This window comes from Lissotriton vulgaris, chromosome 8 (genome assembly GCF_964263255.1).
Source record: "Lissotriton vulgaris chromosome 8, aLisVul1.2, whole genome shotgun sequence".
In the NCBI taxonomy this organism is placed as follows: domain Eukaryota; kingdom Metazoa; phylum Chordata; class Amphibia; order Caudata; family Salamandridae; genus Lissotriton; species Lissotriton vulgaris.
The window spans coordinates 220,739,863-220,757,951 of record NC_141696.1 but is presented as its reverse complement, the minus strand read 5'-3'; the positions used below and the strand labels follow the sequence as shown (position 1 = coordinate 220,757,951).

The following is an 18,089-nucleotide window of genomic DNA, read 5'->3' as shown; positions in this document are numbered from 1 at the left end:
GCGTCCACCGCGTCCACCACCACCGCGTCCATCGCGTCCACCACCACCGCGTCCACCGCGTCCACCACCACCACGTCCACCATCACTGCGTCCACCATCACTGCGTCCACCTCCACCGCGTCCACCACCACCGCGTCCACCATGTCCACCACCAACGCCACCACCACCACCTCCACCACCACCACCACCTCCACCACCATGTCCACCACCACCATGTCCACCACCACCTTGTCCATCACCACCACGTCCACCACCTCCACGTCCACCACCTCCACGTCCACCACCTCCACGTCCACCACCTCCACGTCCACCACCACCACGTCCACCACCACCACGTCCATCACCACCACGTCCATCACCACCACGTCCACCACCACCACGTCCACCACCACCACGTCCACCACCACCACGTCCACCACCACCACGTCCACCACCACCACGTCCACCACCACCACGTCCACCACCACCACGTCCACCACCACCACGTCCATCACCACCACGTCCATCACCACCACGTCCATCACCACCACGTCCATCACCACCACGTCCATCGACACCACGTCCATCGACACCACGTCCACCACCACCACCACATCCACCACCACCACCACATCCACCACCACCACATTCAACACCAGTACGTCAATTACCAGTACGTCAACCACCAGTACGTCCACTACGCCCACCAACACCATGTCCACCACCACCACACCCACCTCCACCACACCCACCTCCACCACCATACCCACACCCACCTCCACCACCACACCTATGTCCACCACATCCACCACCATGAATGCTATAGGTGTCACATTTGCGAAAGTTATAACTATTGGCATTGTAAAGGACAAAGGTATTAATTTCGCTATTTTCAAAACCAACACATAAATAAAAAAATTGTCATTTACAATACCAATAGCTCAAACTTTCCTAATCCGAGACGAATTGCATTGCAAATACTTGTTTTCAGTTGGCATGACTCAAGAAAAGGAGGGTTCATTTAAATTAGGGTTTGAGTTGAAAGTGCACTTGGTACTGTCTGGAAGTAGTGCAATTCTAGGTGATTGGTACAGACAACGCAGTCCTATTAAAAATATATTTAAGTTGTCTATTAAATAGTTCCATAACAATATTTTTATATGTGAGATGTTTAGAGTAAGGGCACTTGAAGCACTCTTGTATAATGTTGAAAAGCAAGAAAGGGCAAACTGCTAGGACAGTGGCTCTGTCCCCGGGTCCACGGATTATTGCAGTTCACAAGGTCTATTCAGGGGTTCCTCAAAAATTTAGACAATTCAATATTATTTGATTACAAATTAATGAAACATAGATGAAAAGTGACATTTACAATTGAAAATGTTAAAATGATCTGTAAATGTGATGCAATATGAAATTGGACGCTAAAAATTAAGTAGGTATCCTTAGCTTAATTACTGGAAGCAGTGCAAGTTTGTAAAACACATTCATTGTTGGCCTCGACTGAAGCAAATGTTTGCACCAATATAGAGATCAGGCATTAGGATAAAAAAGAAGTGATATTCTAGAGATTAGCGTATCGCTTCATCTTTTGAAACGCACCAAGCTTCCCAATAAAAATATTGACTTTTTGTATATTTTTTGTTTGTGATTTAAGTAACATATTTCATTAGCTTATTTGATTGATATATACTTGCTTTGTATTTTAGTGTATTGTTATAAGGTTTGAATGATCGAAATTGCTTAGGCCCGGGTTCCCACCTTCCAGTAAGGTACACAGTGGTCAAAAGATCAAGAACTGCTGGCCTAGACATTTGAGAAAGAATAGACAAAAATAAGATATTTTGACGTCTCTTCCTAATGCTCCTAGTTTCACTGTAGATAAGAAAGGCATGTGTGCCCACATTCACAGTGCTGTAAACCATTTTTTAATAGAGCTTTCATTAGGAAAAAGGTCATGTGCTCATTCAGAGACAGTATTTTTATGCCACTTTTCTTGTGCCAACATGTAGTGGTTACCGTTTTGTCAACGGTAACAAAACAGTTATCATCATCTAGGATAGTTTGGGATCACTAAAGGGGATTAATATATCTTAAAATTAAATATCTGGCTTCAATATAAAATAGTTGATGTATAGAAAAAAACGAGATGTTTGACATGTAGTTTTTCAAGGTAAGAGGGGGGTATGTTTGCCATTGGAAGTACCAACCACACACCTGGTGTGGCGTTCTTCATACATAGGCAAAAACTCCTTGTCTCACACAGGGGTAATAAGCACTGTATGAGTGCTCTAATGTAATACAATACCATCGGTACATTTATCTGGTAGCATGCAGCAGATGTGAGGACTCGGGCTATTTTTATCTTTAATTGGCTAGTTGCTCTATTTGTATTCCAACAATTGTGGGGAAATGCACACCTTATGGGAGCAGTGGGAAAGTATCAAAATAGTATCAATAGTATATTATGACACTCCAAATTGGGATAGCCAGGGTTAGGCAGGAGACTCCACGAGGGTTGTAAAATATGAAGAAATCAGACTAGACGGGCGTAGATGATCGTGACTACGTATTAACACCAGCCTACAGGATTTTATACATTCATTTATTGTGTGTCCTTGCATTTACAGTGTGTTAGAAAACTGTGAAACTGTTGAAAGTTGTCACTAAGTCAATGAGTTTGTTGAAGACCTGCCCGTTGTCCACCTCTGCTAGGCAGTGGATTTCTGTAGCTCTTGCACAGGGGCTCAATGAAACCCTCCAGGGGTCTCCAACCTTTTCTGTACTGATAGGTACTTCTATTCAATGAAACTCATTGAGAGCTACTAATATTTTTAGTGTTGTATAATGTTAATGTTGTTATGTGTTTATTAATTCAACCAAGCAAAAGCGTTCTAATCTAATAAACTGGGCTGCACACAGGTGAGCTACTCGGAGGAAGCTGGAGCGGTACGGTAGCTCATGAGCTACTGGTTGGAGACCCATGTTACAGTGTTTTGAAATTGCTTTGAAGCAGCAAGTGCCCACAAACTAGAACCTCTTTGAAGAACTATCAGGTAGGGGATCTGAAGAAGTATCCCTACCCCACGCCCAGGAATCTTGACTTCTGCTAAGTGTAACATTTGTCAGGCTGGGAGCAGAAGACATATGAGGAGATCGCTTTGGCATAGTTGTTCTTAACCTTTTGACCTGACCCCTACTTAATAATTGCTGGAATCCGGGGACCCCAATGACTCTTTACAACTATACACAGAACTCACGGAAACAAGCATTTATCAAACACATATAAAAATGATGAAATAATTTATTCAAATAAAAAATAAATATAATTTGTTTTAAATAATTTTAATGGGAATGCTCGAGCTTTTCCAAATTCAATTGAGGCCACCATTAGTCGTATTCGGTTTGATGCACTTGCACTGCTCCCACAAATCAATCTGAATATACCAACTTAATTTTTAGTCTCCAGTTTCAATTGTTTTGACATTTGGAGAACGGTTTTTAACGGTAACATTTTACATTGCCTATTTATTTATATATATTTAAAAACATGTTGCGGACACCCTGAGTAGGTGTCGTGGACCCCCAAAGGTACCCGAACAACGGGTGAAGGACCACTGCTCTCGGAGAGAAAAACTGTGACCGCCAAGTGGTCATGTGGAGTAGAGAAACTGTTGTGAAGTGAAGCAGTGGTTCATAAGAAGGCCCATATTTGAGGGCTTACTAACTAAAGAGTGGATGCATTCGACATTTCCAGGCGTATTACTCATTTGATTCACAGGGTTAAGCTAGTGACTAAGTATTCGTGCAGTTGCGACAATCCACTGTGGTGAAAATGTTTCTCACCAGTCAAATCGTTTTTTCCTAAAAACAAACACATTTGCAGAAGATCTAAGTGGGAGAAAGTATGATCTGATTGATTATTTTGACCTAGCAATATCTGGTAGCTATAGTTTGTGACTCTGTTGTATCCTATTTTTAGAGAGAGGCATAATGAAGGTGTATAATTTATACAAGGCGTTGTTCCGGGACCTTTAGCTAAAAGCATTTTGAAAAATGATCCGTCCAAAGGAATTTACTTTTGAGGATGAACACACAAAATATATTTGCAGCTACTTATTTCCTTTCAATTGGAAACGTGCAAATCCTCATCTGCAAGTTGATAAACTGGATAGCTGTGTAATTCCTTTATTTCTCAGTGCATAAATGGATGAGCTCCAGGAGCTTTAACTATGGTTGTTGAGGTATTGCGGGGGAGTAACTGGACAATACTGTGCCCTTAAAAGGTTTTACATTTACTTCACATTCACACAGTGGAAGTGAGACTTTGGCTAGCCTACAGAGACAGAGATACCATACTAGTCAGTCTGATTCTTTGATCCTCAGGCGTTTGCGTATAACACATGAAGCACAGCCTGCCTATCACCTGTCACTGTTGGGTGTTAAGGTTCACTGTGCCCTTTACTTCACTTCACACTTATGAGGGATCAACTTATCCGGTCCTAGCCTGTTCCAGGCCATTCCCAGACATAGCGAATCTCACACAAGCAGAGCTTGCGTACACTGTACATAAGCTTAGTTAGAATATACAGATGTTTGACACAATATGTGATGCAAACAATGTATGTAAATCCCGCAAAGGCTGCTCAAGCTATACGACCACAATTGGCTGTGCCTTGAATTAGTCCAGTGACCATCAATGCAGTCATGGGTGTGGCAAGGTTGCTGCTGTGGGCACTTCATGCTTAAGCAGTAACTCGGTTCAGATATATTAGCTCTGCAATTATCTATGGGCTATTCTAGCTGGAGATCTTGTCTTTTGCAGTTTGACTGCTTTTGGCAGGTCCAGCAAAGTGTGCCACTACCATGTGCCAGAAGCAGTAAGAAAGAGCAGGGCAGCAGACACCTGACTAGGACCTACTTACTCAGATACGCGCATGGGCACATCCCCTACACTCTCATTCACAGGTCTGTGTGGACCTTCGGTCACATGGCAATGGCTGAAATAGTTGAAAATATATTTACCTGGCCAAGATCTGGTGACCTTTCCACAAACAGTGATTTTTGCTTCAGAAGTTAGATATATTCAACATTAATCATGTATGTGTCAGATTACCAAACGAGCCATTTAGTTACCTGCATTAGTATTTTTCATGCAAAAGATGGATCCAAAAAATTCCCAGGAAATGCATGAAACCGTCGCAGTGCACACGCAAAGCTATTCTTTGCGGATGTTAAAGCTACAGTAGCATCACTATGGGGCTTATTAGTGTTTCATAGGGCTACTAGCTGTCTGTACATCCAGCATGGTTGCAGAGTGGCCATTTTCCCTGAACATTCTTTTTTTCTTGCATTAAAAAAGCAGCCCAATAATGGTCTGTCATTTGGGGGCAGTGAAGTGTTTTCAAAAGGCTTCCCGTTCCCCTTCAAATGATATAGCCATGCACATCTTATAAAACAAATTTGTCGCGATCAGTGAACAATTTCTGTCTAAAGTATGTTTCCTAAAAGCACGCAATAATTAGCAAACTCGGAAACACAACTTCCTTTTCTTAGTTAAACGAGGCCACTGGCCATTATTGGCATTTAACCATTTTGGTAGGCGACCTACGGAAGCCTTCATTACTAATGAAGAGTTAGGACACTAATTGGTGATCCTCGCTTGCTTGACAGGATTCTATGGGGTACAGGGTGCCCACTAGTGCAGGATACCACCTGTAAACATTGAAGTCCTTGGGCTGCCAGGTCAACGGTTTGCAATCCTTACAATTCAGTTGTTCCCTTATCTGTAAATGAGTGGGGATTTGCAAGTTTGAGAACCACCAATTTACGGCAAAACTTTCTCTCCAACTAACTCTAAATCGACTCCATGTCTGTATATCAACCTACTCCAGTTACCATTCTATGGATTTTTTTATATTTTTTAAAATATTGTTATATTTTATTTTTTAAGGATACATGCATCCTGCATGCAAACTGTCGAAACATCATCCTGTTTGTGTTGCATCTTGTGGAGTTTATCTAAAAATAATCATATGTGATAGCTATTATTTTACAAATGGAACAGGCAGAATGAACTACCCGGGCGATAAGAAACCTAAGAAGCACAATGTGTATGTTTCATTGAATTAGTGACGCTGTTTGTTGAATATTTTGCAGCTGGATTGTGGCCGATGCAGTTTCAAGCGTTTTAAAGAATTCTGTTGATCAAACTCGAATTTGGAAACAGAGCCTGCTGTCAGCGTGCACAAAGTACTTAACATCATCCTACACCAATGATAAAGAGCACGAGAAAATGCATGACACAGAAGCATCAATTTTAACCAGATTAGAGGAACTTTTGGTAAGCTGCTTGTTTTTCTAGATCCTTGAGCTTAAGAGTTATGTTAACTTCAAACTAGCCTTTGAAGGACATGCAAAGATGTGTAAAAATAACATCTATACATGCTATGTTTTTAGTTTTATTTAGTGCGTTATGTACCACAGCTTTTAAAAATATCTGACATTTTTCACAGTATATGTGCCCCAAAGATCATTACCGTAAAGGCATTAATCAGGAAAAGAAATTCATCTAAACGCGCTTCATGATGTTATTTCTCCTCAAGTACAATCTTTGACTTCTTTTGATAAAATCTGGTGGTGGAACGGTTTAAGGTCCAGCCAATATGTGTTTCCTGATTAGTTTGTGCCTTTGTTCTAGTGAGCTTTCAAATGTATATATTAAAAAATATTGTGTCGATGGGATATAAAAATTGTGCATTAGCAACCCCGAGAAGTTGTTTAAAATTACCTGTGCATTATTTAGCAGAAAATGGAAAAAATGACATTCAAATAATACATTTTCCCAGTTCCAGCTCTTTGTCCTAAGAAAGTCCATGTTCTTTTACTAACTGCCATCCCCTCTCCTCCACTCGTCATTATGAATGTAGCGATTACTGTGATCATTTGGTCTTGAGAAGCCACCCAGCTGCATGGGCATAACTTATTCCTTGACCTCTGCTGGCGCCAGGCAGCTATAGCAGAATGGCGCGCTCTGTGTTTACAGAAGTGCGCATGCGCTCTGCTCGTCCGTTCAATGCATGCGTACAATGAGGCCTTCCAGTGCTCGTGCAGGTACTTCAGTAGATTCTGCAGCTGGGAACCTGACTCCTGCAGCTGATGGAATCGGACAGTGCTAACAGTAAGCTGCTAACACTGTGAGAGCTCCAGTGGCCCTAGTAGGCAGTGGTGCTTGAACAATTTTTAAACTGGTGGTGTTACAATCTGTTAAATCGCTGAAGTCAGAGAGATTCTGAAAAATTCAGGTATCACACAAAGAACAAGCGTTGCAAAAGAGCCACTCTCATTTTGCAGGAGAGAAATAAGGGTGTAGTATGTAGTTGCCGTTGCATTTAGGAGCACATTGTCACAAATATATTACTTAAGCATGTGTGGTAGTCACTGGCATTTACAGACCGCATATTTTCCATTGAAATGACCACTAAATATAAATACATATAAATATATCACCCCCCCCTTTTTTTAAGTTTACTTATAACCTCCCTTTAATACTATCCATCCCTAAACTCCAAAATTCCCCATACCTTCCTTTACCAAAACCCTCCTTTACCAAAACCCTCCTTTAAACCCTGAAATTAGCCTTACAGCTATTTGAAGAAAAAAAGATCGGTCTATCTTTCTATCTATCTAGAATCAATTCTTGCCATATGTGGCAAAGGCATAAATTGTTTCCCAAGAAACTATGTAGTTCGCAAAAGATAATATGTGGAAAGTGTGATTCAGAGTGCATTCGTCACCAAGTACTTGATTTAGATTTTCACATAGTAGTAAGCAAAACAAAAGTAAACTCCAGTCTCCATGTTAAAAGAATAATTAGCAATTTGTCAGAAGGCTGGCCTGACATTTGACTTCTGTCTTTGACTGCACAGCAAAAAGGACAAGATAAAAACACAATTTAAGTTGTCTTTAATGCTCCATTTGCCTTTGGAACCTATGCTCTCTCTGGACTCAATGGACTGTTGTAGTTGGGCCCATCCCACATCTGGGCTCGGTAACCTTGCACCAGCTGCACTTCTGGTAGCTACGCCCATGTACCAATAAGGTAATAAATATTTATATCTGTTGCAGGTTTCTACCTAAATGCCTTCGCAGGGTATGCCATGAACTGTGACACAGTTTGTAAATTGTTTTCATTTTCAGCGTTATAAGAGCTCCGGATAAATTGTATGCACTGATTTCATGATGTTATTTTAAATGTTATAGCGGAGGCTGTTCACCTTTACAACTTTTGAAAGAAACATTTGTATTTGTTTAAACTCTTTGTTGATGGTTCTTCCCAACAGATTTTTCTTAAAGAAGTTGTTGTGGAGGAATGGAACAGTTTTGTAAAAAAGGGCCTCAAGTAAGTTGTTTATATTTATTGGGATCTTTTGGTAAGATCTTTAAGTTACTTATATTTGCTATTGAGTGTCAAGTTGTAGCCAGTCACATATTGCAGAATCCTGCTTTAGTTGTGTTTTTACTGGTTTCTCAGATCTCCTAACATTTTCAACTTACAAAATAGCTGCAACAAGTGCATACATTTCAATAAAACCAGTTGAATGTAAAATGTGTCTAAAATTTGTGAAGACAAGTGAAAATATATATAGTACAACTAGCAGTTTTAAATTCTAAAAGATGTAGTATACATTAGTGAAACTATCTCTCCGCATCTGGTCAGGATTCTGAAACACAATTATGTTATGACTTTTACAAACTGTGGATTCATTAAATTCCCGTGTCTGTCCTTGGTGCAGAGATTTGTGAACTCTGCGTCCTGCTTGAAATTGGACCATCCATGGTTAGAACCTTGAAATATGTTGTTTGTATTAAAAATATTCGTGCTGAAGCTGAAAAATATCTGTGTGTGTTACAAAATAGGTGTTTTATTCCTATTTTATTCTACAGCTTTTTGTTTAAAAAAAGGACAAGCAGTGAATATGCATGCATGCCCCTATGTTCCTTGGTATTGTACGTATACCCATGTTATGCCCAACACCATTGGATCTAATGATTGGGACATTATGGCCCCCACAAAAATCTAATTTTAAAGCTTGGCCTCTATCAAGCCTCTAGCCGACCTGAGCCCACTATTTATGTGCCATTGTCTATTCCTTTAACCCATGAGAGGTGGGGTTAGATCCAGAATCAGGCGTTCCATACCATGATTGGTGGGATCATTGAATTTGAAAAACAAAGCCTGTCATCTCAGAGGTAATTCCCGTCTCTGGCATGATTACCTAGCACACCAAGAAGTCCCAATGTTATAAATGAAGAGCTTTTTATCTGTCAGTGTAGTTTTATATCATTTGTATTGTTCTTAAATTCACAAGCAGGAAATCTCACCTCCCAGTACAGATTAAGAAAAAAAAAGATTTAGATTAAGAAAAATGATTTAGAATCGGACCAACATGGAATCTACAAGAATAATTCAGTTACCTAGGGGGACAGGGAAGTATGAATGGGAGTGTGTTTTACTGAGTGTTCACCGCCTGACATAGGGGAACATTAAAATATGCAGGTGAATTTATAAAGAATACTATTGTTTTGTAACTACTTTTATCGTTAAGTAACTTGGGATCTCTTGTCCAAAATTATTTTACAGTTGCAAAGCCTGCAAACAAATGTTTTTTTCTGGTTCATCAAAGGGTTTCTTTCACCCATTACTAAGTGCATGAGGGGAGTCCCCCTCCTATTTGAGAATAACATTGGAATGCATCAATGCTTTGCTCCTAGTTTTGTAGTCAAAAGCCATTAACCAGACCTCCGAGGGAGAGGGGGGGTGGAATTGGGAAATTGTGTTAAGTTTTCTCAGGCAAGGAATGCTGGTGAGAAAATAGACTGAGGTATCGAAGTACATTTGTTCTTTGAGGCTGGGGACATGACATGGCAAGGGCCACAAACGATTGGGTATCAAAGTGAATTGTTTCTTCGGAGTTTAAAAATATGCTTTGATCCATGACCTAATGGGCATTATCATGAGTGTGGAGGAAGGGAAACATAGGACTAGAAGTACTGGACTCGCTAAGGTACACTTGCATCTTCCCACAAATGTAAGAGGCAACATAGGTGTTCAATGTGCTTTAAAGAGCCTCTAAGTAGGGGGCATTTCCCTTAGATATTTACTACATGGCAAATAGTGTGGTGGTGTCTTTGTTTAGAAGTACTGATCTTACCCAAGTCATTTCTTTTTTCATATTATCTGTAGTTTTCTTTTGTATTTTTTGTATTTTTTATTCTTCTAACTGCGTTTGTTTTGATGTTTTTAAGATATCGCTACAGGGATTACACTTTCCTTAGAACTCTTACGACCGCCATTGACATACTATATGAGACGGAAAGCCCTGAAAAGAAAGAAATGATCCCATTGCCAATGCTTCACATGATGGTTACTCAGCATTCTTTATTTCTGCAATCTTTTCTTCGGTCTAGAGATGAAGAAAGTGTGGACAGCAGTAGAACAAGAGGTACTTTGTGTTTAAATTTAGTCGAATTATCACAGTGGTCCATATTCCTTGAGGAAATTAAATACAGAGCCAATAATTGAAAATTATTTCTGAAGACACAAATAGGTAGCACCATTTTAAACTTGCAGGATTACGTTTTATTTTTCTGGTATTGTGTATTCTCCCAACGAAAACCTCATGTTTGTGACTTGTTAGGGTTGTATCCACCATGTGCTCCTTAGTTTGTACATATTAGGGTTACTCTGGCCTTCTTGGTTCTTTTTTTTCCTCAGTTTTTTTTCCCAGCATTCTGACTGCTGTAATATAGGAAATAATAATTTTTTAAAAAGTTTCATCTATCAAGTTCAGTATTGGTTTTATTCTTTTCATTCAATGTAGAAACATCATATTTAAAACATAAGTCAATTCTAGCAATTGTGTTTTTCTGGTAGTGTCATTTCACATATTGACCATTAAATATATATATTTTTAAATACAGTGTTTCTTATTACAAATCATCTTCTATTTACATTCTACAATCAAACTTGTTGATTGATTAACATATTAATAAATCGTTTACATACATTGCTCATAGTCAAGCCTTTAGGAAGCAACAGGAAATATTACATTTTTCTTATGTTATTGGTAAGTTTGAGCCGTTCTGGGAAGCTTGCAAAGATAAAACTTGTGATCATGTTCTCCATTCTCCTCTCCTTTTTGAAAGACTGACAACATGACTCAACTGGCCCATACCTTTGTTTCTCTTCCAGGGGATCCTCATCAATAGTCATAAGCATTAGAATATTCCTGCCCATGCGCGGGTCCCCGGAAACACCATATTATATGTGCCCCATATATATATATATATATATCACCTGGCATTCTCTCCCGGTTTGAAGAGAAAAGGAGACGCACACGGTATTCAGATTGCAGGCAGCATTTTTACTCAGCAGTGTTGAGGCACCCGACGCGTTTCGTTTTAACTTAAAAACTTCTTCAGAGGTGTTGCCTCAGTCCTTGTGAGTTTAAGAATGGGCTTCAGGTGATGTTATACACATTTATGCCACGCCTCTGATGGACGCCTGTGACGGTTTGCTGGGCATTATGGTACCTGGAGTCCCATTGATTTTCACAGTTTAGTCACTCACATTCGCTGCACAGAGAGGGTGTTTTTCCACAGTTCAAAAGAGTGCCTTTATCGATCTGCAGTGAAAGTATGTTGCAGCATTGTCAGTCCCCTCCTTTCGTGGTTGACTCAGCATGCTGTTTCCTGCAGCCTTCCAGTAATCAGCACTCTGCGCGAAGGTCGGTAGAATCGTCACTGGCTTTCCTGGAACGTACAAGTGTTCCGTTTCCAGGGCTGAATACCTCCCTGAATTGCTTCCCCATCTTTTGTGGGAATGCGCGGGATCCCAACCTGACTCCGGTGTCAGGCGGCAGCCTGTTTCCCCTGGGCTTCGGTTTGGCCGATATATGCAGTTGTGGTCCAAGGGCGGGGAAACTTAACGGCGCTCTTTGTGGTGGTGCGTGTTCTCGGCGACAGGACCAGTCGCTATGTATCACCTGGCATTCTCTCCCGGTTTGAAGAGAAAAGGAGACGCACACGGTATTCAGATTGCAGGTAGCAATCTGCAATCTGAATACCTGTCCCTCCCTCGGGCTGAGTGGTCGCTCCCCAGTGTCCCCTCGTGACACTCGGTATCGTTGTGCTGCTTTTCCTCATAAGAACTGCCTAATTATAATTGCCTGCTGTGTGCCTGCTTGCCGATTTGATTTATTTGCACTTTCAGTTATTTTATCGGCTGCTTTGACTGTTTGTGCGCGTTTTCCCTAGCGCTCCGCTGTGCTCCCCCCTCAGCCTCCATTTTGTTGTTGTTGTGATCCCTGGAGCCCGCCCCGCCTCCCAGCTGAGCCGCCCTCCCACTGACCAGATCAGCGCTCCAGTACCTAATAGCGCCGTGACTCGCTCCTGTCCCTCGGGCTGAGTGGTCGCTCCCCAGTGTCCCCTCGTGACACTCTGTATCGTTGTGCTGCTTTTCCTCATAAGAACTGCCTAATTATAATTGCCTGCTGTGTGCCCGCTTGCCGATTTGATTTATTTGCACTTTCAGTTATTTTATCGGCTGCTTTGACTGTTTGTGCGCGTTTTCCCTAGCGCTCCGCTGTGCTCCCCCCTCCGCCTCCATTTTGTTGTTGTTGTGATCCCTGGAGCCCGCCCCGCCTCCCAGCTGAGCCGCCCTCGCCCCTCCCCCTCCACTATCCATATATGACAGTTCTTCCCGCGCGCAGCGTTCACGCGCAGCGACCGCGCCCAATCCGCGCCGAAGATGCGCCAAAGGTAAGCCCGTCTACGCCCGTCCGCGCCTGGACCGCGCCCAGCGCCAGACCCCCTGCCCCTCGCGCTCCCCAGCCCTCCCGCATTACCTACGATGCCGCCACCCTCCTAGCCCTTAACCCCGGTCGCGCCCCCAACTGCGTCCAAGCCGCTCCTGGACACACTCATGGACCTTTCTCTTGCCACTCCTGCAAATTCATCGGCACCGACAACATCCCCGCTACGACCACACCACAGATTCCCGACCCCAATCACCTACAATGCATCCTTCTCAACACCCGATCGGTCCACAGACACGCCATTGACCTATGGAATCTACTAGACACCATCTCTCCAGACGTCGCCTTCCTAACAGAAACATGGATGAACGCTTCCTCCGCCCCAGACATCACCATTGCCATCCCTGAAGATTATAAGATCACACGCAAGGACCGTACCGGCCACACAGGAGGAGGAATCGCTATCGTCCATAAAAAATCAATCCGCATCTCAACCAGCTCTGACGTCAACCTCGCCAACTCTGAACACCTTCACTTCCAGATCCACATCGACCCCAAGACCACACTCAGAGGCACCCTCCTCTACAGACCACCAGGACCCCGCGCAAAATTCAGTGAAGACATCACGGACTTCATCACTCCACACGCGCTCCCCTCCAAAGATTACATCCTTCTGGGAGACCTCAACTTTCACCTTGAAAAGAACAACGACCGCAACACCACCACCCTCTTGGACAACCTCGCCAACCTCGGACTTAAACAACTGGTCACTTACCCCACCCACATCGCAGGTCACACACTCGACCCCATCTTCACCTCCAGCAATCATGTCTCCTTCAGCCATACTACGGATCTCCTCTGGACTGACCACAGCTGCGTTCACTTCACCTACAACAAGCCGAAACCCATCAACCACCTCCAACCAACTCTGCAAAGAAACTGGAACAAAATCACCATCGACCAGATCTCCTTATCGCTCCTTCTAAACACCCCAGCCCACTCTTCTAACCCAGACCAAGCCGCCGCCAATTTCACCCTATGGTTATCCAACACCGCCGACACCTTAGCACCACTGAAAAAACGTCAAAGCAAACCTGGCAGCAAGAAGGCCTCATGGTTCAACGATGATCTTAAGAAGTCCAAGAAACTCTGCCGCTCCCTTGAAAAGGCCTGGAAAAAAGACCCAACCACCAGCACCAAGGACGCCTTCAAAAACGCCACCCGCATACACCACCAACTAATCCGAAAGGCCAAGAAAACAGCATTCAAGGATCGACTAGCCAACAACGCCCACAACAGCAAGGAACTTTTCAACATCGTCAAGGAATTTACCAATCCCTCGGCCAACTCCAACGACATCACCCCCTCTCAAGCCCTCTGCGACTCCCTAGCCTCATTCTTCCACAACAAAATTGCAGACATCCACAACAGCTTCGACAACCAACCCGGAGACCAACCCACCCAACCATATGATGAACATTCTCCCCCCTTGAACACCCTTAACGACTGGAACCCAATCTCCACCGAGGACACCATCCGCCTGATGAACTCCATCCACTCAGGATCCCCCACAGACCCATGTCCTCACCACATCTTCAACAAAGCAGACTCCGTCATAGCACCGCACCTCCGAGACGTCATCAACTGCTCCTTCAACTCCGCCACCTTCCCGGAAAGCTGGAAACACGCTGAACTCACCGCCCTTCTGAAAAAACCCACAGCGGACCCCACCGAACTCAAAAATTACCGCCCCATATCACTCCTTCCTTTCCCGGCCAAAGTCATCGAGAAAGCTGTCAACAACCAGCTCGCCGCTTTCCTCGAAGCCAACAAATCCCTCGACTCCTCACAATCTGGCTTCCGAGCAAAACACAGCACTGAGACCGCCCTCATCGCAGCAACAGACGACATTCGAACTCTACTGGACAATGGAGACACAGTCGCCCTCATCCTCCTCGACCTCTCCGCAGCCTTCGACACAGTCTGCCACAGCACCCTTTTACAACGCCTCAGAAACATCGGAATACAAGGAAAAGCACTTGAATGGATCACCTCGTTCCTCCCGGGAGGACCCAGAGAGTCCGCCTTCCACCATTCAAGTCCGAGGCCTCTGAAGTCATCTGTGGCGTACCACAAGGATCCTCACTCAGTCCCACCCTCTTCAACGTATACATGAGCCCCCTCGCGGCCATCGCACGCCAACACAACCTCAACATCATCTCTTACGCGGATGACCCTCAACTGATCCTTTCTCTCACCAATGACCCCAACACCGCCAAAACTAACCTACACGAAGGAATGAAAGAAGTTGCCGAATGGATGAAACACAGCCGTCTGAAACTGAATTCAGATAAAACTGAAGTCCTCATCTTAGGTACATCCCCCTCTGCATGGGACGACTCTTGGTGGCCGGAAGCCCTTGGAAAAGCACCCATCCCGACAGACCACGCACGGAACCTAGGCGTTATCCTGGATTCTTCACTTTCAATGAACAGACAAGTCAGCGCCGTATCCTCATCCTGCTTCAACATTCTTCGCATGCTCACTCAAAAAAACATTTCGCTGGATCCCCACCGAAACCAGAAAAACAGTCACCCATGCTCTGGTCACGAGCCGACTGGACTACGGAAACACCCTCTACGCAGGTACTACCGCTAAACTCCAGAAGAAACTCCAACGAATCCAAAACGCCTCAGCCAGGATCATATTAGACATCCCGCGTAACGAACACATCTCTGGTCACCTGAAAGACCTCCACTGGCTACCCCTCAATAAGAGGATCACTTTCCGACTGCTAACCCACGCACACAAATCACTCTACGACATCGGACCAGAATGCCTCAACTTACGACTGTCCTTCTACACCCCCTCCCGCCAACTACGTTCTTCCAGCCAAGCCCTCACCACTGTACCTCGCATCAACAAGACAACCATGGGAGGCAGATCCTTCTCATACCTGGCTGCTAAAACATGGAACTCACTCCCCGCTTACCTTCGCCTTACCCAGAACCACCTAGCATTCAGAAAGCAACTTAAAACGTGGATATTTGACAAGTAATCCTCTTCCCCTCCCTAAGCGCCTTGAGACCCTCTGGGTATGTAGTGCGCTATATAAATTCTTTGACTTGACTTGACTTGACTTGTTGAGGCACCTGACGCGTTTCGTTTTAACATAAATATGTATATATGTACACAAATAAGCAATTGCAGCCTAATAAAAATCAGAGCTGAATCGTGCTGTAAAGAATTTCCACCATACATGAATGACATGCATTAGAAAGATGAGAAACAACAACAAAGTTTGTTTAGAAACTGTTTTAATGCTTAGAAAGCAGTAGAAGTTCTCATAATACACCGAAAGCATAGAAAGCTCCCAGGCTGCATTGCAAATACACAGTCTAAAAAGACTGAAAAGCTAACCTGTAGCTGCATAACAATAAACTGACACCGTGCCTTTAAGGCACTCATGACCCCTAGCTTCCCATCATGCCTCAGGGGTGACAGTTAGGTCTGTTGTTCTTTCCGGCTCCTTCAGGAAGGATCCTGGTAACACAGCTCCACTCATTTCTGATTTCTGTCAGAAATTCACTTCATTTTTCACAACTTTTTTGTCTTACTTCGACGTTTTACATCTTGTCAAGTAAGAATCTGTCTTTATTGACAGTTTTTTGGGCATTTTCTACCTCAATATGCCCTCTCTTTTTGATAGCTGCCCTTCTTGTGGTAAAAAGAAGGCCAAGACAGACAACCATGAAGTCTGTATCCTTTGTATACCTGAAGAACATGATCCAAGGACCTGTCCTCACTGCAAAACCCTGTCAGGAAGAACTCTGAAGGACAGGGAAATAATTTGCATCTATGGCCTGGCACATAGGTCATCTAGAGTAAGGTCTCCAGTAAAGAAGGCCTCCAAGAGGTCTAGAACACCTTCTAAGGATAAGACTTCACGTTCTTCAGCTTCAGCGTCGGGTTCGGCGCTGAGAAAAGATCTACCGGTGGGTCATTTATCTAAAAAACGACCTTCGACAGCGGGCTCGCCGTCAAGAAGAAGAGATTCAGGTACGTAGTCGACGTTGAGAATTCAAGGCACTCTGCCGTCGTCAACTCGGCGACGATCGGCGCGGAGGACTAAGACCCCTCTGCCGTCGTCAACCCGGTGACGATCGGCGTCGAGAAACAAGAGCCCTCCGCCGTCGTCAACCCGGCGACGATCAACGTCGAGGAGCATCACACCTCCGCCGTCGTCAACCAGGCGAAGATCGGCGTCGAGAAGTGTGACACCTCCGCTGTCGTCAACCCGGCGACAATCGGCGTCGAGGAGCAGAGACCCTCCTCCGTCGTCGACACGACGTTCGCGTAGAGAGCAGGCTCACTTCTGTCATCGCAGATACAGCGATCGACGTCGAGAGCCCAGAGTCCTCCGACGTCGGCAACCATGCGTCGATCGGCGTCGAGGATGAGATCTCCGTCGTCTCGTAGGCGTTCGGCGTCAAGGGTGCCAAATACCCCAGCACCGTAGTCACGTAAACCCTCGACCTCGAGATTGGCTACTCTGCTGTCGTCCCAGCGACTTTTGGCGTCGAGAGAGAGACATGCTCTGTCGACGGCTGCACATCGCCGTTCGACGTCGAGAGATCACCGATCTTCACCAGCCTCTCACCGGCATCGCTCGCCGTCGAGGCATTCGACGTCAGAGCACCCGACGTCGAAGCGAAAAGAATCGAGGAAGCATGCTGGATCGATGTCGAGGGACTCCTGACCGACGTCGAGGACAGCTTCAGGGAGATCCAGAGAAGGATCGGTGATTCTGGTGATAGTCAGCTTCCCGCCACTCATCCTCGCATTCGTCCAGGTAAACTTCTTCAAGGTCAGCCTCTCCAGAGGCTAGAAGCGCTGCCCACAAGTCACCTTTGTGACGGACGGAGCCTTCTTCGACTGCGGTGCGGTTGTCCCCGAGTTGGAATCTGCCATTATATCACTGGCGGGATTCAGGTGCTACGAGGCGGATGCAGGAGTACGCCAGTCCTATGCACAGGTCTCCTCTTCAAAGACTGGTTGAAGAAGCAGACAGACACAGCCCTCCCAGGCACAGAGTCCAAGCTGAGAGATCACCTGTGAGGAGGCCTGCTAGGTCTCGTTCCCCCAGAAGGGAGGACCGCTCAAGCAGATCACCGGCTAGGAGGCACAGTGCTCATCGCAAGAGTAGGAGAACACTATCTACTTCTTCTACCTTCTCTACCCACACTTCAAAGAGGGATTATTTCCCCACGCTTTCGGATAGCCCTATCTCTAGGG

The 18,089-nt window shown here is 44.5% G+C and overlaps 1 protein-coding gene across 1 annotated transcript in view; it reads left to right on the top strand.

The window, feature by feature from the left end:
* URB1 (URB1 ribosome biogenesis factor) overlaps positions 1 to 18,089 on the top strand; it is a 783,310-nt gene that overhangs the window by 437,844 nt on the left and 327,377 nt on the right. Inside the window, exons 24-26 of the mRNA XM_086933991.1 lie at positions 6,136 to 6,319; positions 8,319 to 8,377; positions 10,285 to 10,481. Of these exons, the coding sequence (XP_086790117.1) occupies positions 6,136 to 6,319; positions 8,319 to 8,377; positions 10,285 to 10,481 (440 nt within the window). The remainder of the gene's footprint in view (positions 1 to 6,135; positions 6,320 to 8,318; positions 8,378 to 10,284; positions 10,482 to 18,089) is intronic.